The sequence below is a fragment of the Populus nigra genome, chromosome 3 (genome assembly GCF_951802175.1).
Source record: "Populus nigra chromosome 3, ddPopNigr1.1, whole genome shotgun sequence".
NCBI lineage: Eukaryota > Viridiplantae > Streptophyta > Magnoliopsida > Malpighiales > Salicaceae > Populus > Populus nigra.
Genome location: NC_084854.1, coordinates 7,905,426 through 7,925,460, shown reverse-complemented (window position 1 = coordinate 7,925,460; position 20,035 = coordinate 7,905,426). Strand labels below are relative to the sequence as shown.

At 33.4% G+C, this 20,035-nt stretch overlaps 3 protein-coding genes across 3 annotated transcripts; 2 read left to right on the top strand and 1 right to left on the bottom strand.

Annotated features, from left to right (window-relative positions):
• Positions 1 to 770: 770 nt before the first annotated feature.
• On the bottom strand, positions 771 to 4,150 carry LOC133688519 (glycerophosphodiester phosphodiesterase GDPDL6-like). The gene is made up of 9 exons (XM_062108015.1): positions 4,060 to 4,150; positions 3,672 to 3,968; positions 3,317 to 3,426; positions 2,631 to 3,132; positions 2,405 to 2,443; positions 2,030 to 2,311; positions 1,793 to 1,935; positions 1,204 to 1,687; positions 771 to 1,057 (listed from the first exon to the last, which is right to left on the bottom strand). Exons 1-9 carry the CDS (start codon positions 4,148 to 4,150, stop codon positions 771 to 773), a joined length of 2,235 nt encoding a protein of 744 aa, XP_061963999.1.
• A 1,996-nt stretch (positions 4,151 to 6,146) lies between these two features.
• Positions 6,147 to 10,248, top strand: LOC133690224 (VAMP-like protein YKT61). Its single transcript, XM_062110450.1, has 6 exons — positions 6,147 to 6,698; positions 6,934 to 7,031; positions 7,406 to 7,510; positions 7,674 to 7,739; positions 8,722 to 8,808; positions 9,925 to 10,248. Exons 1-6 carry the CDS (start codon positions 6,506 to 6,508, stop codon positions 9,973 to 9,975), a joined length of 600 nt encoding a protein of 199 aa, XP_061966434.1. The 5' UTR covers positions 6,147 to 6,505; the 3' UTR covers positions 9,976 to 10,248.
• Positions 10,249 to 16,866: 6,618 nt separating this feature from the next.
• On the top strand, positions 16,867 to 19,828 carry LOC133690167 (uncharacterized). The gene is made up of 3 exons (XM_062110383.1): positions 16,867 to 17,274; positions 18,317 to 18,340; positions 19,159 to 19,828. The coding sequence occupies exons 1-3, from the start codon at positions 17,079 to 17,081 to the stop codon at positions 19,458 to 19,460; spliced, it is 522 nt and encodes a 173-aa protein (XP_061966367.1). The 5' UTR covers positions 16,867 to 17,078; the 3' UTR covers positions 19,461 to 19,828.
• The last annotated feature ends 207 nt before the right edge of the window (positions 19,829 to 20,035 follow it).

The window sequence follows — 20,035 nt, the reverse complement described above, 5'->3', positions numbered from 1 at the left end:
TTAAAGCGGTGTTGATGGAATCTTTGGTAACTTATAATAAACATCATAGTTTCACTAATTGAGAAGCAATAAAATTTTAAGGACAAATGATTTATTTTTTACAATAGCCAAAAAGTTTAATTGCTTTAAAATGCTTCAATAAATAAGTACTTTTTTTTATTTTAATTTAAATATTGATATTTTTATTATTAATATGCATGCTAAGACTTTAAAATGATATTGATTATAAGTTTTAATATATGTTTAGTATGCATGGTAGAATTTTATTATTATAATTATATTAAAACTATTTTTTTCTCGAACTTTTATCCCGCATGCATATAGATTTAAACTTGCATGAACTCTATGTTTTATTTAAATATTTTTTTTTAAAAAAAATGAAACATAAAGTAAACATCATTTCTTGCCTATTAATTCTATACATTTACATCAAACAAATGAGAATAAAAAAAAGAAGAAGAGGAAGTGTTTTCTCTTGAAGAAATCCAAACGATAATGAACTTGCTAAATCTCGTTTCTATATATGATCAGGTTTGAAACTTGGACATGGATGATGAGAAATGATTTACATTGCATAGTTAATGTTTCTGTTTAGCTGCCTTGCGATTTGAGAGATTGAAGGTCAAAACGTGCATGGCACCTGTAGGCCATCCAACTTGTGTTTTGCGAGTTATAATGCAAACTCGTACACAGATTTGATCAAGTTGCTAGGAGACAGGTAAAAAGAAAAGGTTGAAAATCAGTCACAATCCTTGCCATGTTAACTAATTTTACATCAAAGACAGCGAACTAAACACCACGATTGCTACTAAAGAAAGGCCCACGTTAGCAATGTTTGCTAGGGCACTTGAACGAGGAGAAGTTGCAGGAGGAGGGGAGGCAGGTTTGGTCACTGCAGGGAGTGGTGGGTCGACAATATCTGCAACATCCAAGGCTGGTGTTGGGGAACTTGCTGGGGGCTGTGTTTCTTCAGGAACTGTCTTCAGCAGACTACCAGCTTCAGCTGGAATGATGCTGTATGAGCTCTCGGGCATGGAATCAGAAGAACATGGATTTCCTGCAAGCGATCAATGTAATATGTTAGTGTACAAACTTGTGAACTGAAGACTAGGCATTATTGTTCATTAGTACGAAATAGCGTAAGAATTTATGGTTTTGGCGTACGAAATAGCGTAAGAATTTATGGTTTTGGCGATTCTATACTTAAATATCTGCTTGCAGTTGCTGGGTACTCGGTTATGATTCCATCAACGCCAATCCCAGAAGTGTAAGTTGCAATCTCTATTGTAGGATCCGCAAAGTAATCAAATGCAAGGGTAACAAATTCATTCCTTAGAACTGTGACATATACTGAGATATTCGCAGCATGCATTTCATTTACGACTTTGGTTGTTGCTGTAGTGAAGCCATCAATGGTGGGCACAATGGAGAATCTTGGCAGAGTAACCGCATCTGCATATTTTTTTATCTCACCCACTGGTGTCTTGGGTGCATCACTGATTTCATCTTTAAGATATAGTACTCTACTGTATGCTGGGACATTCTGAAACTTGGACAACACTGAAGTGTCGTCTGATTGGATCAGGACTTTTTGAGTGGATTGCTTGTCAAATGTGGCATTGCTCAAGGCAGTGTTAACAGCAGATACTATGTCAAGACCCTTCTGTGATGCTAGGTAAGCGGCATTCTGAAGACCAGTGATGTGCGTTAGAAATTTGTTTTGTGGATGATTTTGAATATGAAGCTAACACTGCTAGAACATAGTTAAAATTTATGAAAGAGGAAGGCTCACCTCTATGTTGATTAAAATCCCGGTAACTGCCTTTACTTTAGCCAATTCTAGAAATTCAGCAAGAGTTAAAAATTTACCCTTGTTCTTGTTTGCAGGGTTTCTTGGCAAGCCACCCTTATTCTCAAAAGGACTTGTCAATTGAGCTGGAATATGAGAATTTTACTGTCAGGGACTTCAGAAGATTACTTGCAGAAAACTGTTAGCAAATTTATGGAGGGTAGAAGAAGGAAAGTTTACGTTGCAAGGTTTGAATATCGCTCCATGAAAGGTCAAACGAAAAAATTCCAGAAGACTGTTGAATTTCAGGGATAGTGGTAGAAAGAGACATAAAGGTAGCTGCAGCAGTTGTATCTCTGGTAACATCCACCGAATCCAAGCAGAAAGCCACTCCATCCTTCGACATTTGAACAGAGCAATCTATTATGTCAGCTCCATCTTCTAATCCTTGCTGATAAGCAAGATCGGTGCTCCCAGCATAAACTCCACTTGCTCCATTGTGAGTTATGATCAAAGCTTGTCCTGCATATACATTTTTTGTGCATCATTAACCAGTTGCTCTGCTATCTATTTTGCTCTTGTGCAGTGTGCGTAGAATATGAAAATAGCATGTACCTTTTGTAGGTTTGATATCAGGGTACTGAGCAAAACATGCTGCATAAGAAAAATAAAATTTGGAGGGTTAGGTCAGGTTGTATTCCATGCATGTTTATCTTGACAGTAAATTAAGATGCTTCCTAAGAAACCAATGCTTAGATGGCAAAATCCTTTCTTTTAATGTTGTTTTTATCTGGGAGAAAATGAAAAGCGGAGAAGGCATGAGAATATTGTATAGACTTACCAACAGCTTCTGATGCTGTAGGAGGAAAATCTGTAATCAACCCATCAACAGAAAACTGAGAATTATCAATGAATTGCAGATACTCGGCTGATGGATCATAACTATAATTATAACTTGTAGTGAAGTCGTTCGCGAAGCCAGAAGCATATACTTCAAGACCCAGTTTATGAGCATCATTTACTAGACTAGTGGGAGCAGCGAGATAATTAGCCGTATTAACAGGCCATATGTAATCTTTTGGGACAACAATCCCGGAAGCGAATTTCTTGATCGTGGCAAGATTTCCCAATATTGAACCATAAGTTTGACTGCTTGTGGGTTCAGTTGCCTTTTTGTCCAGGAACACAAAGATGAGCTTGGTCTTAGCCTTGTTCACTAATCCATTCATTCTCTTTAAGAAACCAATCTCAGGAGAAGAAATGTAATTTACACCCTGCAGTCTCGTTGCCTTTTGAATGTAATTTGTGACACTCAGTTTGTTTTCCGTATAGAACGCATCGTGCTGCAAACCAAGAGCATATAGAAGGCAAAGGCATTAATTAGTACTGCACATTCTAAAATGTTAACTAGGAATTAATTAGATGCATGTAGATTTCTGGGCATGCACTCGGTGACACTGTAGATCTTGAAATGAGAATTCAAACAAAGTTGTTATCAGAAACATCCACAGAAAGAGAGATGGACACCTGAACATTCAACCAAAATGCTGGGGGATTGGAATTTCTGACATCGTCAACAGTAGACATGGGCAGCATCCCGTCGAATGCACTCGGCCGAGAGAATATATTCTGCACCACTGCATACGAGCCAACGCCGAAGAGGAATTTTAATCATTTCAAGGCACAGAGTAATTTGCAGAAGCTTGTTTACTCTTTAATTTCCATGCCATGAATTCTTTCTTATGCATAATCTTATTCTTTCTTATATGCCTATTTACCATTCCTAACTTTTCTTGTAAGACATGGCATCTGGATTTCAACAAGATTACGAGAACACAAGAATATCTCTCTATAAAACAAAGATTTAGTTTCTGAGACTTACAAGATACATTGGCAAGGAGCTGATCAGCTGTAAAATCTAATGCGAACCACCCAGTAAGATCCTGCCCATTTACCTTGTAGGTTTTTGATCCCTTTTCAAATAACATTGCTATATTTGTTGTGTTGTCAAGCCTGATATCTCCCTGGCAAATCCCAACCCCATCTTTTGTTAGTTGTAAATTGCAGAGCACAACCACATCATGGACGCTTGTCCCAAGCGCCATTTGATTTGCAAAGTCACTGGATTCAGGGAAAAGCCCCGAGAACCCTCCGCGGGCTATCACAGAAGGTCGCTGGCCTGCATACACGATGCACAATTGTGTTGTCTTATATCAGACAGATTCCAGTTGGTTTCTAAAATATATGCAAAAAAAAAAAAATGCAGCTACCATTTAGTGTTAGCCATTTCTTGGAAGCAGATTCCGAATTCGCCAATGTTGCATGGATAACCAAGGAAACTAAAAGCAGATACTTGATCATTGTCTTCTAATCCCGTTAGAATAAGGGTCAAACAAATTCAACGGGCCAAGGTTAATAAAACTTGAAAAGAAAAGGAACTTGATTAGAATCTTTTAGAGATTATGCATAGAACACGAGAAACGTTAACTAGTTCCCTTGCAAGTTCCAGTTAAGAATGAAGCTCTTCAAGGGAATGGAATGGAAAACTCAAAAAGAAAAGGGAAAAAGAAGAGAGGAATTAGGATGACAATTAAAGCAATGACAAGGATTCAATGTTCTTTTTTTAGTTTTGCTAAATTAACTCCAACGCGTTTTAATCGCATTAATGGCTGGTGCGAACAGTTTTGCTGTCTTGTTGTAATGGTTTTATTTATGAACTTGAGAGTTATTTACTATTTTTGATTCCTAGTTTTTAGTTTAGAACCCTTTTGCTGTTGATTTATATCTCTCTTTCGCGGCAGAGATGACAGCTAAAAACTTGAAGACTTGACTGTTTTTTGAGACCCTTTCTGATTTAATGTGTTTATCTCAAGGGCTTGTTCTGTCTTCCATTGAAATTCACGAGTTTGATAGCGACGAGGATCATATAGAACTCCCACAAAAAATGTTCTTGTCAAGGCTAGTTGATAGGTTGGAAGGTTTAGAAGGTAGCACAAAACACTCGCAAAACAAATAATCTGTTGTGTTTAAGGGACATTTCAATATTTAGTTTGCTGGCATAAAAGGAACGAAGGATTGTTTTGAATGTTTTTATTAACTATAATTAAAAGATATAACTGTGTATTTCACTGTATAAATTTACAATTAAATTAAAGGGAATGAATTTTAGTTATAGTTTTTTTTACCATGAAGTTGGTATGCGGTTTACTTCAAAAATCTGATAGCCTGTGGATTCCAGTTCTGCGAAGTAAATATGTTACCATGGGTGAAGGCATTTCTCAATTACAAGCCAGAAGAACAGTAGATATTGTGAAAGAATCATTTTAATTTAATAATTTAAAATCTAATAACTTAAGAATTTAATTATTTAAACTGTTAGGTGAGGTCTCAGAATATGATTTATATTATTCTCTAACATACCTCCTGAAACTTGCACAGATTTATTTTATCTTATGCTTAATTTTTATCAAATAAATAGGGATGCCGAGATTCGAACTCGTGACCGCTTGATCATCAAGGCTCTGATATCATGTCAAAGAAACATCTCAATGCAATAACTTAAGCTGTTAGGTAAGATCCCAGAATATGATTTATATTATTCTCTAATAAAGACATTAAAAAAAAAAAGCAACTTCAACTTACTTTAACTTTGGGTTTTCAAAGTAAATAGTAATAGATCCCACAGTAAATTACATTTAGTAATTAATGAAATGATTTATGTCTGTTTTAAAAATAAAAATAATCATGAAAACAAACACTCTCTTCATTTTTTTATTACTAATATATTATTTCAATTAATGGTTCACAAATCAAAAACCAATATACAATAATGATAATCATATATCCTTACATTATTAAAACATCAAAACTAACATATTTTTATCCAATTTAGTAAAATCCACAATCCCAACCTAATAAAAAAAATTTTGGTAAAAAAAAACAGATTAATAAGTAAAAGAGATATTGATTAAAAAGATATCTTTTCTATCATTGTTTTAATTTATTATAATTTTTTTAGATATTGATTTTAATTTCTTACCATTTATATTATATAAATGGAAAACAAAACTAATCAAATTTATATTTTTTTTGTTGAAAAAATAGTTAATAAAAAATATACTAGCAATTACATTTTTTAAAAAATTTAAAATTTTTATATTTATACGGTTAAAACTCCATTTTTATTTTTATATAATTAAATAAAAGGATTTTTAAAGAACGCCCCGTATTACAAGATAAAAAATCTTTATTTGTATTTATATTTTAATTGTTTTTTTTTTTACTTCAGCCTTTAATTATCATCAACAACACTTTTAAGACTTGTTAATTCACATCCTTTTCACTTTATTTTATTAAATATATGTAACAACTTTTCAATTCTTAATTAAAATTTCTTCTCTAAACTGCAGAAGCGGTACAGATCCATTCCTCGGCGTCAGCAGCTCAAACACTTCATCGCCAGTGAGGCAAGCTCAAATGCCTAAAAGTAAGCTCACCCACATCTAATTAAGATCCCTTTCTTCTCTTTGGCGATCCCGATAGAGAGATCAGAGAAACCTAAATTCGAAAAAAAAAAAAAAGAAGGAAAGAAAAAAAGAAGAAAAGGAGGAACAGAGCAGTCTCTTAACACGAAACCGAACAGAGTTTTAGAAAGATAGAGAGAAATTCAATTTAAAAAAACAAAAAAGAAAGAAAATCGTAGAAAGAGGGAGAGAGATGAAGATCACGGCGCTATTGGTATTGAAGTGCAACCCGGAGGGATCGGATCCGGTTATTTTAGCAAACGCGATGGATGTGAGTCATTTCGGGTATTTCCAACGTTCTAGCGTTAAGGAATTCATATTTTTCGTCGGTCGAACCGTAGCTAAGCGGACCCCACCCGGCCAACGCCAATCAGTCCAGCACGAAGGTCGGTTTCAATATATTCTCTCTCTTATTATAACCTTTTTTTTTAAGATCTCAAATGTTTGTCATCTCCTTTTCTCGTTCAGCTTTTCATCGAATAGGAGGTTTTTTTTTTTAAGAAAAAACAAAATTTAGATTGATGTATGGATCCAGTTTTGATGTCTAATTGTGTAATTTCGTTAGTATCTGTGGTGATTTTTGGGATCTTGTGATCAAGATAATTGAATTGAATTATGTAGAGTACAAAGTGCATACTTATAACCGAAATGGACTATGCGCGTTGGGATTTATGGATGATCATTATCCGGTTCGCAGTGCATTTTCCCTTCTCAATCAGGTAATAATACTTGTTTTTGTGGCTTGGATTTTTTCTTATGTTAGCTTTGAAATGCAGCTGTACTGTGTTTTGTGCCTTATCAAGACTACGAACTTTGCATGTTATCATGTAAATAGATTGATGATGTTGCTAGGTTTCTTTGTGTTTCTATAATGCAATGATTCCGAGTGACCTTCCAGCATGATACTGTAACTCGATAGGCTTTTTTTTTTAAACGCTGAAATCATTAGGTTATGTGATGGATAACATTTGTTTCTGCCTAAAGTTTATTATATAGGCTGTTTTTGTAGTGCTATTGTATTTGGTGGAATAAACTTAACTGCACTTGCTATGTTATAGGTTTCATTTTAAGATGGTATATTGTAATGTTACAGGTGATTGATGAGTATCAAAAGAATTTTGGTGAATCTTGGAGGGCTGCACAAGCGGATAGCACTCAACCTTGGCCGTATTTGAATGAAGCTTTGACCAAGTTCCAAGTAACTTGACATCTTTTTATCCTACGCTCAACACTGGCTGCAATTTATTTACATTTTCTGTTTCATTCTTAATTGAAAAGTATGATGTTGTTTATCATCAAATCTCATGAATCTCGAGGCTTCTTTGTTTTTCATTTTTCCTTCTAATTTTTAAAATTTTCAGGATCCTGCGGAGGCGGACAAATTGTTAAAAATCCAGAGGGAGTTGGATGAGACAAAAATTATCCTTGTGAGTGGCTGTTGATTACATACGTTTTAGTTTTGCAACTCGTTCTTTCCTATTCTCTTTCAGTTAAGATGCCTGGTCAAATCTGTTAACTTTTCTCTTTCCTGTTTCTATTCTTAGCTTTTGGTTGGAGGTATTTTAGTTACATGGTTCTTGCATCTTGGGATTGCTGTTTTGGAACCTTATCAATTAGAAATGAAATACTGCTACAATCAACTTACACAAAAAGCATATTCTTCTTCTCCATGATATATGCTTCTTTTTTCTTCCTTGGGCTCATATGGCAATTGGTTGATTAAATTGTAATCACATTTTCTTTGGATAGACCCAAGTGTGGGAAACTAACCCCTGGAAATCCAAATTTAACAGCTTACAAACTGAAAAGGAGGTGATTAAGTTGCAGTAAAACTAGTAGTAGCCTGAACTCCATCCCTGGAAAATGCTGGTTCTATGTTGAGTCTGTGGATTGTTATCTCACCCGTACTCAGTAGCCTGAATTTGTGATATATCTTAAATCAGTATTACCTTACCATTGAACCAAATGGCAGCTTTAATCTCATGTAGACTTGCATAGCCCTGGTCCCTTTTGCAGAATGTGTTGGTGCAATATGCATAGCATGCACGTTTTGTTTATAAGCCAGGATCTTCCTTGCAGTGTAGCAACTGACATGAGGTTTTCTTGCTGAATACGTCACATATTTAAATGATTTTGACCTCATAGGCTTGGTGATTCTCAATTTTCAGTCTCATTTAGCTTGCATTCTGATTTGCCATTGCTTCCTGACATATGGATGGTAAATGAATTCTTTTTTATTCTTTCACTAGCTGTTGAGACGAACATCATGCCAAAGGACTTAAAAGTTGAAAGTTTAGGCATAGATTACTTTTGGTGATTCATAAGTAATTTACTGAACTTTATCCTTGTAGCTCTTACCTTCCTATATTAGTCTCGCTGTGACATGTTTGTGTTTATTTTTTGGTACAGCATAAGACCATCGATAGTGTGCTTGCACGAGGTGAGAAACTTGACAGTTTAGTTGAGAAGAGTTCTGATCTGAGTGCTGCATCACAGGTACACATACAAATATGTAAATTACCGTTATGCTTTTTTCTAGTGTACAGGTATCTGAAAAATGTACTTGTGCATCTCTTGTATGTGTATTTATTGGTTTTTTCCTCCTAAATCAGGCTATGCAAGTTTAAGAGTCGTCAAATTTGTGTTTTTGTTGCTTCACTGCACCATCATTCCATGTACTAGTATGGTTCACTGTTGAGAAAGTAGTCAGGGTCTCTATAGAGTTTATTGACAAAAAGGTGTACAACTCTACTACATGATTGTTTATGCTGGGCTTTCCGATAACTAAACAGCGTGTTAACTAACATCCTAAAGATATTTGATCATTACATATTTCAAAAGGGCAAAGGACCTTTCGGAGGAAAATTGGATACAATTATTTTTTAGCCTGGGGAATTGCTAGCACTTCCATTAACCACATGCTGCTTGAACTTGCATTTGTCATACTTCTCACATTTTCATTATGGTCTGTGCAGCTGCAGTTAGTTTTGTCTCTTAAAAGAAATTTTATGGTGATTTATGAATGCACCATTTAGTTTTTCTATTGGCTTCTAAAAAATTTGACCTGGTGTTCTGTTGTTTTCACTTCTCAGCAATTTGGATGCTGCATTTTGAAAGTCTACATTATTAGCTTGTCTATTTTTTTTTAATTGGAATCCTATATTCTTCAATGTTGGAAAAATGATTCTGGGATTGAGAGCCTTTATAAAATTGCCCCTTTCCTTCACTTCCTCTGGCAATGAATAGACCTTTGGTAATTAAAAGCAGGAAAACTTAGCCGGCTGAGTCCAGATTATCAAACAGTTCGAAAGGGTGATGTTGTACTTGTTTTAGAAACCTTTGATTTGTGTTTTTCTTCTTCTTAAAAAAACAAAAAACAGGACTGTTTTTGCTTTGACCTTATTTATCTACTTATGCTCTCTATCCATAATCTCTTAATGGCTGATCTACTTCCTATAATCCCAGACTGCAAGGAAATCAAATCTACGAGTTACCGTTTCAAAATGGAACTTTAGCACTTCTGTTAATTTCCAAGTCTTGAATTCAGCAACGTTTTTTTTAATTGCATCTTCTGGAGCTTAATGCATGAACTTTGGTTGATTGTCGAAACAGATGTTCTACAAGCAGGCAAAGAAAACCAATCAATGCTGTACCATACTGTAGGCTTTCAAGGGAAGCAGCCCAACGCAACGGCTTCTCATTTCATTTGTCGTGGTGTTGAAGAAGCGGGTGGATGGCAAAATTGTGATTGTAACATGTCCATATCATTCATCAGTTGTTTGTGGCAGAGTTGTGGAATTTCTCCTTTCTGGATATTTGTCTCTGGAATCAAAAAGAAAGGAAACCAGATATTGACGAATGAGTTTCTTATTAGAGCTTTGTATCCTTCGTGTTGCCTAGCAAATATCAATAGTTCTCTTCGAGTGTTGCATGCAATTCTCTAGCGTTTCTACCATAGAAGTCAATATATAATTTGTTTCAATCGTGGAAGTTAATTTTTTGCTACCGAATGTACCACAATTTATTCGACCGAATTTGACTATGTTGTATTAGAGATGATGCACGAAACATGCGTGATATAAGTTTGCAGTCAACTATGCCACAAACGTTCATTGTCTTTTGCTCGCTATTATAGATTTTGCCTGTCAGTTTTAGAATTAAATTCAGTTTAAAATCCACTAACTAATAAAAATCCAACAAAAATCCACTAACTAATAAAAGCCCAACAAAAGAACATAAATTAAAATCTAATAATAAAACTAAATATAATTCAATAAATTAGGCTTGGTTGTGCCCAATCTCCCAACTAAAGAGTAATGCGTTAGGTTGTCCTCCACCATCTTTGTCTATGTTGCACATCTTTGTCTATGTTGAATGTGTGTAGTGTCACGACGATTATCCTTCTAGATCAAGGTTATTAGGATAGATATGGGTGGAAAGGACAATGAATTCTTGTTCTTTACCAATTAAAAAAAAAAAAGAGTTGTCACTTAGTATTATGGTTACTAGAAAACCTAGACTCCGCAAGAGTCTAGGTAAGGGGACAAGTTGTGCAAGGAAAAGATGTATCACTACTAGTGCACCCTACATATAGTAAGCTGCTTTGTTGTTTGCTCTAAGTTGTGTTTCTATTCATTAGTCTATTTGAGGTTCGAGAAAAGTCCTCCTTGATAAGGATATTCTTATCTCATCAGGTAAAAACCTAGTCATTCTAAAATCTAAAATAGTTCATTCAAGGTTTAAGAAAATTCCTCCTTGATAAAGAAATTTTTATCTTATCGGGTTAAAACCTACTATTCTAAAGGACAAGAAATAAAAAGGTTTTCATTTGAAATTTTGGTCAAATCCCAGTGGATATCGCAAACTTGTTGTGATACTAATTAACTAATTTATTGTATTTTCAAAAGTATGATGAAAACATGATGTTTACTTTTTGTATGAAATAAAAGAGATTATTGTGTTGAGAATTCTGTCCGTAAAATCTAATATAAAAGCTCCACGAGCACAACAGATGATGCTAATTCATTTTGTTCTCTCTAAAATCTCTTGACACAATTTTAAACTGTTATTCTCTTTTCTTCTCTATTATCTTCTCTTCTTTCTGTCTCTCAATCCTTATAGATATCAAGTTTCCTTTCTCTCAACACAATCAACATGTTATGTTATCTTTCTTAATTTTTCTTTTTCTTTTTCTTTGTTTTTTGGTTTTTTGACAATGTTTTTTCATTTATTTTGTTTTTTTTTATCACACCTAGTTCAACTCCGAAATTAAGCATGTCATTAAGGTAATGATTTTCATTCCTTATCCATTATTTGTTTTTGCATTATTTTTTCTTTTTGTGTTTGTTTACGTTCAATTATTTCATCTTAATAATTTTATGAATTAATAATTGTGTTGAATTTTAGTTGTTATTGAAATAATTTTTGCATTACTTTGTTGAATTAGTTTTTTTTTTCAAATTTGTTGTTCAATTTCAATTAAATGTATAGGATTAATTTTAATTATTATTTTGTATTTATTCTATTTAGAATAATATTTTGTGAATTTAGGATCACAAGTATTACCACTTAGAAATAATTGTGTTGAATTGTAGTAGTTATTGAAATAATATTTTCATTTTATTTGTTAAATTTTGTTGTTAATTTTTAATTAAATTTGTAGGATTAATTCTAATTATTATATTGTATTTATTCCATTTAAAATAAATTCTTGTAAATTTAGGATTAAAAATATTATCATGTAGAAAATGAGAATTTTCTACAAAATTGAATTATATAAAATTGTTGGTAGAAATTGAATAAAATCAACTGGTTTGTGGCATATTTGTTGTCTATTTACAAGATTAAAATTTTTGGGTAGCTTCCCATTTAGGGAAGGTGCCGCCAAAACTTTTTTGTAAATAGAAATTATTTATTTTTTTCGTGAATTTATGTAAATACCTAGGGAAAAGTCTATTATACGTCGTGAGGACAAGATAACTGCTAGTTCTTCTAGTAACAATAATGACAACCACAAGTAATTAGGTGCCAATCAAGAAAAGGCACTTGAGGCACCAACATCGACTCATGATGTGGCTTTGTTAAGTGCGATGCCTCAACATCGAGGGGGGTCCTTCATAACGGGATTCATTTACCCGCAAGTAAGAGGTCCAGTGGAAAGATGACATTTCGATATAAGTTTGTTTTGCTTTCACAACAACATGTTTAATAATTTTTTAAAAATAATATTTCATTAAATTTATTTAATTTCAGGTTTACAAGCATTGAGATTGCAAGAACAATAATATTGACATTTAAATCGCCGATGAAAATTTCATTGTTTCATTGGAGCCAGGTTTCCAAGCATTCTGAATGGAAACCGCAGGATGATGCATGGTTTCAAGGTTTAAGGTTAATATTAACTTAATTTTTTTATTATGCTAATTCATTTACTTTATTGAAATTGCTGAAAAAAAAATTTATATAAATTTTTACTACAAGAGAAAATTTGAATGGGATAGAGCTGATGATAATGTTGTAATGAGGGTTTGAGAGAATCACACTGCAACTAGGTAACATCAAAATTAGGATAATTTTTTATTTCAAATATTAAAATTTTATTTTTCATTTATTTATAGATAATTCATTTGTACTATATAGGTTGCATGATTTTTGGTATAAAGCATAAAAAATCCAAAAAATATACGAAAGAAAGCGATCTACCAGGCTGGAATGACATGACAGTTTGGAAGGATTTCAAGCCGCCATACATCTCGGAGACTATATGAGTGGAATACATTCAGCACATGATGTACTTGGGTTTCACGCGATGATCATAGTTTGGAGCGAGGAACCAGAGTCAGCAAATTCACAATTCCATTACCACGCACATTGACAGCTTCATTCCGTTTGTTTTGTATGCGAAGCAGATGGTAAGATTTTTTTTAATTACATCTATTTTTAATTTTTTTTATAAATATATTTAACTGACAATATTTTTATCTTACTAGCTACGGTTCTTGGACATGAGCCAAACCCAATATAGCTTTTTATGGAAACGCACATGCAGAGCGAGGACCGTAAAAAAGGAGTGTAGCAGTTCGTGGATAGTCGAGTTCAACAATTTATGGTATATTGGTTTTCAACCATTTTTTTTCTTAGATTATGATTTACTTGAATTTGATGAATTTATTTATTTTTTATTTTTAGGAGACATATAATAGCCAGTTAAAGAAAAGATACGGGAACAATCCTTTAACCCACACAGATATCAATCTGGATTTGTGGTTAGAGGTGTCCGATAGACCCGATAAGAATTAGGTGTACAAACTCTCTAACACTACGACTGAGAACCTGTGGACAACCCGTAGTATTTCACCCGTTGGATGCTCGCAATCAGTCCTGAGTACTCAATCTTCGAAGTTTGCGGCTTTGTTAGATCAAGGAGTACATGAATGTATGACCTATCTCCATGAAAAATATGAATGACTCTCTGCGGATTATGAAGAATTTTACTGAGTGGTAATGAAGATGAGATTATAGATGGGTGATACATCCCCTTTATTGGCCCCTCAATCCCAGCGCCACCTTTATTAAGACTGGATATTATTAGAGTTGTGGAAACTAATACATATTATGTTATTTTTTTTTTATGAAAAGAAACAATTATTTTCATAAACTGAGGTATGAGGGATACCTAGAACTAATATGTAAGTGCTTGTCAGATGATATGTACACTAAATAGACCCGTATGAGAATTTCATATGTAGAGATCATATATGTTTATGAAAAAAACTCACATGACGGTTGTGTAAGTGATCTTTAAACTTGATCAATAAGTTATCTTATATAGGGAGTGTTATATTTTGATTTTGCTACATGTTGTCCTAATTAAAGGTAACAAATAGATAGATATTGAGTATAACATAAATTATATAGAGGTATTTGAATAATCATGAGAGGATTCATCACCCTTGGTGAATTAAAAAAAATATTCTATTTATTCTCAAATAGTATTGATTATAAATCATTGCACAAGGTGAAATGAGATTTGAAAAGAGTTTCAAATCTTATTTAAAGAATCAATGAATATGGTGTTGAGAACAAACATGATTTGACATAGTAGACACACTTCATGCTATAATATCTAAATTAGAACATTGTTGATAAAGAGATAATAATTACACTGAGAAACTGATCACTGAAGGTTAATTCAAATCACTTATAACTTTCCTAATATTTTGAAGATCATAATAGGTTGCTAGATATTATACTTGATCTTCAAATATAAATCAATTAATTGTTGAATTGATAATAAATTAATTTGTTTAATTTATCTAATCATATTTTTATTTAGAATTGTGATTTATATTTGAGCTAACTTATTAGAAAACTTAATGGGTCATACACATAAGAACCATTGGTTAAAATTAAAATGAGATAATTAATCAAGTGTGACTTGATTGTAAATAAATTTTAGAAATTGAGGACAATAATGTAATTAATATAAGAGGTTACAATTCTAGACCTGAAAACAATCAAGTAAGGACTTGATTGAATAAATTTTTAAAATTAGCCTGAAATAATATAAGTGATATTATTTAAGGGACAAATTGATATTTTGTCTTTTATATGATTTTTAGATTTTTCTATAAATAGAATGTTATGCCTCGTATTTATTATGAGTAATGATATAATTGTGAGTAGAGTACAATACGTAAACACCTAAAACACAAAAGAAAAGAGCTAGTACTCTAATGTATAACAATTCATCTTTCCTAAAAGAGTTTGAAAGATTTCTCACTGGTGGTTCATGTGAATTACCGTTAGAGACCGAGTATTTACACGCCTTGTGATTTGTGACAATCCAGCCTTAAAGTAAATATTCAAATTCAAAAAGAACATTTAGTCCTCAAGTAATCTTCACATAAATTCTAAATAACTCTAGATTGTTTAACAAGATCCTTGAAACTCTTATAAAAAAAAATTAAACTTATAATTTAAGCTGCATCTATATATTTCAGAAAACCTAACACTCGAAAAGTAACCGTCTATTACTCTCAGCAAATATAACAAGTTGGCTATGACCATTATATGACAAAACTGACCGGTTTGGTTTAGTTTTGGTTTTATAAGCAAAAAACTGAAAAAACCAAACTGAACCGAACCGAAACCGAAAAAAAAGGAAAAAAAATTGAGTCAAAACCGAGTCAAACCAGAAAAACCGAGCCAAACTGAAAAAACCGAGCCAAACCAAAAAAATGAGCAAAAACCGAGAAAACCGAGTCAAACCGGTTTGAACCTGGTTTTGCCCTAAAAAACTGAACCGAACCGAAACCAGTTGGTTTGACCCGATTTCGGTTCGGTTTCGGTTTTTTTTTTCTAAATTTCAGTTTTGTTATTTTTTTTTAATAAAAATCAAACCGAATCGAAAATAATCACCCCTAAAATGTGGTACTGAAAATCTAGCAAACATATAATTTGTTTGAAAAAAATTATTTACTGGAAGGTGACTGTGTGTTAAAAAGATTCATTGAGATTTAGAAGTTAGATCTCTATCTGGAATTTTACTTTTAAATTCTCATAATTCGATCTAAATCTTACCATTCATATGGCTCCTTGCATTTCAACATGGAAAATTCAACGGTCAATATGGTCTTAAAATGATGCCAAAGTCAACCTTTTACGGACCCTTCAATGTCATTACCAGCTGGAATTTTGGCACCGACAACAATAAGAAAGCGATGTAACGTTTTATGATGTGGAATATTTCAGCTTTCCCCAGACAAAAGAGGAACTGGTGTCAAGTTTTGACTTCCTTATCTAAATAAACTATGTATTTAAGATTTCTTTTCACACGAAACACCGGTTCCTCTATTTATGATTTGATTTAGTGTTCATGCTATAAATTTAAAAATATTTAAGTTTTTACATTTTAAAAATATTTAATTTTTTTTTGTTTTTTTACTTCAAATTAATATTTATTTAGTATTTTCAAATCATTTTAATTAATTGATACTCTCAAATATCATTTTAACACATTTCAGAGTTAAAAACATTTTGAAAAGTAAACGCAATCGTACTCTCAAATAAACTCTTAATTAATATATATATTTATCATAGTTTTTTACATATATTTCATTAAAAAACTATAACTTGTAGCTAGCTTATTTAATATATATATATATATATAATGTAAAAACTACCATAATACTATAAACAAATATTTTAAAACTGAAAAAAGAAAAAGGAAAGAAGTCCAATTACCATTGACAAAGGCCCACCATGGAGCCCAAGATTTCAAAAGTAAAAAAACCCAGATAGATAAAAATCAAAGCATCAGCCATTTTTCTTTATTTTTATTATTCTTTTCACATGCAAATTTCTTTCGTTTTTTGTAATTTATTGCCACTGATGTGGTGATTTTCAGCTTGCCTCTCCCTCCCTGCCAAATGGTGAAAGTTCCTCTGGGCGCTGACTATTGACTCCCTTGAGTACACGAAATAAAATAAAATTATTTCATTGCATTTTTTATTACATTTTGCAGCTTATTATTAAAAAAAAAAAAAAGAACAGTGACGCAAACTCCCTCAAATAATAAAAAAAAAACAACCCACAGACAAAACAGTAAGGATTAGTAGATTCATTTTCCTTGATTCAGCCTCAGCTATCAATCAATGCATCCACGTTAAATATAGATAGATCATCATTAGATCTCTATCACTTTCTCTCAAGACATAGAAGCTGACAGCACCACGCATACTGTGTACTTGATACGAGAAAGAGAGATGTCAAGGAGATCAGGGACTTGCATGAGGTGTTGTTTGGTCTTTTTTGCAGTTATTTCAGCTTTAGGTGTGTGTGGTCCTGCTTTATATTGGAGATTCAAGAAGACTATTGGATTTCCTGATTCTAAAACCTCTTCTTGTCCTCCTTGCATCTGTGACTGCCCCCCTCCTTTGTCTCTTCTCAAGATTGCTCCTGGTATCAATCGAACTCTCTCTCTTCTTGTTTTTTTTTTGTGTGTGTTTCTGTATCTGGGTTGTCGTCATCCTGATTGAGTTTTATTGAATTTTAGTGGAATTAAGGTTTCATCCATTTGTGGTCTCGATCTATTTCTGTTTCTAATTTTGGATCTTGAATTCTCTTAATTGCTTTATTATTGGATTGTTTGCGTGCTTGGTGAAGTTAAATTTAGGGGATACCAAGTTCATCAACTTCTATGGTTTTGATCTGTGATAATTTCAGGTTTTAGATTTCAATTTCTACTTGCATATAGCTGTAACCTTTATTTTGAGAAGAGAAAATGATGGCAGAGTTATTAGTGATGCATATTAAATGAAGTAAAGCTTGGATGAGCTCACTTTGTTATTGAGGGAAGTTGCAAGATCTGTCTTTGAACTTGCTTTACTTACTGTATATGTACATAACAGTATTGTTTTAATTTTACTGATGCATGATTTTAAGTGCAGATCTTGCATGCTACCCCTCTTATTTTCAGGTGCTTTAATTGCAATTGAATCTGATTTTTTGAACTCTAAGTGACTATGCAGTATGCCCTCAGTTTCTGTAGCCATAAGAAGTTGTGATCTTTTTCAAGGCCCCTATCTGTTTGCAACCAACTGCTTGATTAACCTTGTGGTGAGGATTAGTCCTTGCATGCTGAAAAGATATTTGAATGAGCATCGAAATTTTCCATGAAAACATTTGAATTGCAAAGCTTGTTTGCTAGCAAATATTTGAAAAGGTTTTTACCAGCACAATGCTACCAGCTACAGCATTCATTGTACTCTCTATTAGAATTATTAGAAAAAAAATTCCATTTATTTTTTTTATTTCACATAGTTCCTTGCCTTTCTTGATGCAATCTCATTGAATAATTCTTTGCATTGTACTTGATCTCTTAGTGCTTATGAGCTTATCATTTGTCAAATAGACCATGTTTGGGAGTCAAAAGTTTATTTTTGAGGAAATTATGATCTTATCTACTAATGCTTGTGACTTCTGTTTTGTTTTATGGTTACAGGGTTGGCCAACCTTTCAGTCACAGGTTAGAGCTCATTCTAAAAACCCAATTTGTTGGATCACTTTTATTTGTTATTCTGAGAGCATCACGTATTTTTCATCCTGCACTTTCTGAAAGCCTCTTGTAAAATGAGACTAGGGTGTAGCTACTTTATCAGACTTTAATGATTTCTTGAGCTATATATTCATATATTTTAACCTTGTATATGTTATTTCCGACATCCAACCGCTAAGAACCTTGCATTTTGTTTGATAAAAATGTGGATGTGCCCCATAAATTGTGTTGTCTTTCCTCAGTCTGCAGAATGGGAATTTTGGTTTTTTAAGTTATTGGGTTTCTTCCATTTATGATTTCAGTTTATAAAATGCTTTTTAATTGATCTTAATTGCTCTTTCTTGAATAATCTTATTCATTCAAATTTAGAATATGCAATTTCAATTGACAACCCCAGTGTTGCTATTGACTTCCAAGAGTTAGGGCCTATCTGATTCACTGACAATTTGATGAGTGAAAAAAGCACAATTGCTTGTTAGTCAAATGTCCTCTTTAGTTTGACCTTTGATCCAGCTGCTCCCTTTTCTCTTTTGCTATTTCTTACTATTTCACTTTTTCTGAAAAAATTTAGGCCATGCAACAAAAGAAAAACTCAAAAGAACTGCTTTAACACTCCTGGTGCTTGAACTTATTCCAGTCATTCATTCACTCATTCACTACACATCTTGTTTTATAATGGATAGACAGAAGCTTTTGGCGACTTCTTTTTCTCATTTATGTGCTTCCTTTAATTATGACTTGTGGGATCATGGTCTCGCTGACATGACATAACTTTGGGGTCATCATAGATTGTGGAAGTAATGACCCCGATCTCAAAACGGAGATGGAGAAGCAATTTGTGGACCTTCTAACAGAGGAGTTGAAATTGCAAGAGGCTGTTGCTCAAGAGCATGCTCATCACATGAACATCACGCTTGGTGAAGCAAAAAGGGTGGCATCCCAATACCAGAGGGAGGCAGAAAAATGCAATGCTGCCACTGAAACATGTGAGGAGGCAAGAGAGCGGTCTGAAGCATTCCTGATCAGAGAGAGGAAAGTTACTTCCTTATGGGAGCAACGGGCCCGTCAACTGGGCTATGAAGGAGAGTAATTGTTATACAGTTGATATTTGAGTATTTACATGAATCCTTCTATCATTAGCGTTCTTACTAGCAGGCGCAATCAAATTGACTGGGATCTTCACTTTCTGCGCAATCAAATTGATTGGGATCTTCACTTACTCTGTCACTCGCAAATTGGTTCAGTTTTCTTGTGAAGGCATGCAAATGGTATGTATCTATCGATTTTCACCGGTAATCTTTACCTGCTCTGGATCTACCAGCTCAACCATTATTTCTAGTGCTCTCTTAATGAGTTACTTGATACTGTGCTATACTGCTATGCATGATGTAATGAACATGATTTTACAAGGCTTGTTTTGTTACCCTGATATAAACTTCCTGGACAACTTAATCTCCATCCTTAGTTTTGAGGGAGCTTTGTGGATTGTTTTCATACTGCATCTGCATCTTGGCTATAGAAAGTAACAGCTGTTCGCTTTGCCATATCTCATTTACCTCAGCCATGTCGTTTCCTTGCCTGCAATCCTCCTTCAACATGTCACTTTGGAAGTAGGTTTTGCACCTGATCACATCTTACCGTAACCTTGTCCCAGCTGCATGTATT

What these genes read in the sequence shown, in the direction of transcription:
- LOC133688519 (XM_062108015.1), bottom strand. Translation starts at nt 4,150, where the DNA reads ATGATCAAGTATCTGCTTTTAGTTTCCTTGGTTATCCATGCAACATTG. An exon ending in TACAGCATCAGAAGCTGTTG is followed by an intron (nt 2,444 to 2,630) that starts GTAAGTCTATAC and finishes TTTCTTATGCAG; the next exon opens with CATGTTTTGCTCAGTACCCT. An exon ending in AACTGCAAGCAGATATTTAA is followed by an intron (nt 1,058 to 1,203) that starts GTATAGAATCGC and finishes GATCGCTTGCAG; the next exon opens with GAAATCCATGTTCTTCTGAT.
- LOC133690224 (XM_062110450.1), top strand. Translation starts at nt 6,506, where the DNA reads ATGAAGATCACGGCGCTATTGGTATTGAAGTGCAACCCGGAGGGATCG. An exon ending in ATGAGACAAAAATTATCCTT is followed by an intron (nt 7,740 to 8,721) that starts GTGAGTGGCTGT and finishes TTTTTGGTACAG; the next exon opens with CATAAGACCATCGATAGTGT. An exon ending in ATCTGAGTGCTGCATCACAG is followed by an intron (nt 8,809 to 9,924) that starts GTACACATACAA and finishes TTGTCGAAACAG; the next exon opens with ATGTTCTACAAGCAGGCAAA.
- LOC133690167 (XM_062110383.1), top strand. Translation starts at nt 17,079, where the DNA reads ATGTCAAGGAGATCAGGGACTTGCATGAGGTGTTGTTTGGTCTTTTTT. An exon ending in TCTTCTCAAGATTGCTCCTG is followed by an intron (nt 17,275 to 18,316) that starts GTATCAATCGAA and finishes TTATGGTTACAG; the next exon opens with GGTTGGCCAACCTTTCAGTC. An exon ending in GGCCAACCTTTCAGTCACAG is followed by an intron (nt 18,341 to 19,158) that starts GTTAGAGCTCAT and finishes GGGTCATCATAG; the next exon opens with ATTGTGGAAGTAATGACCCC.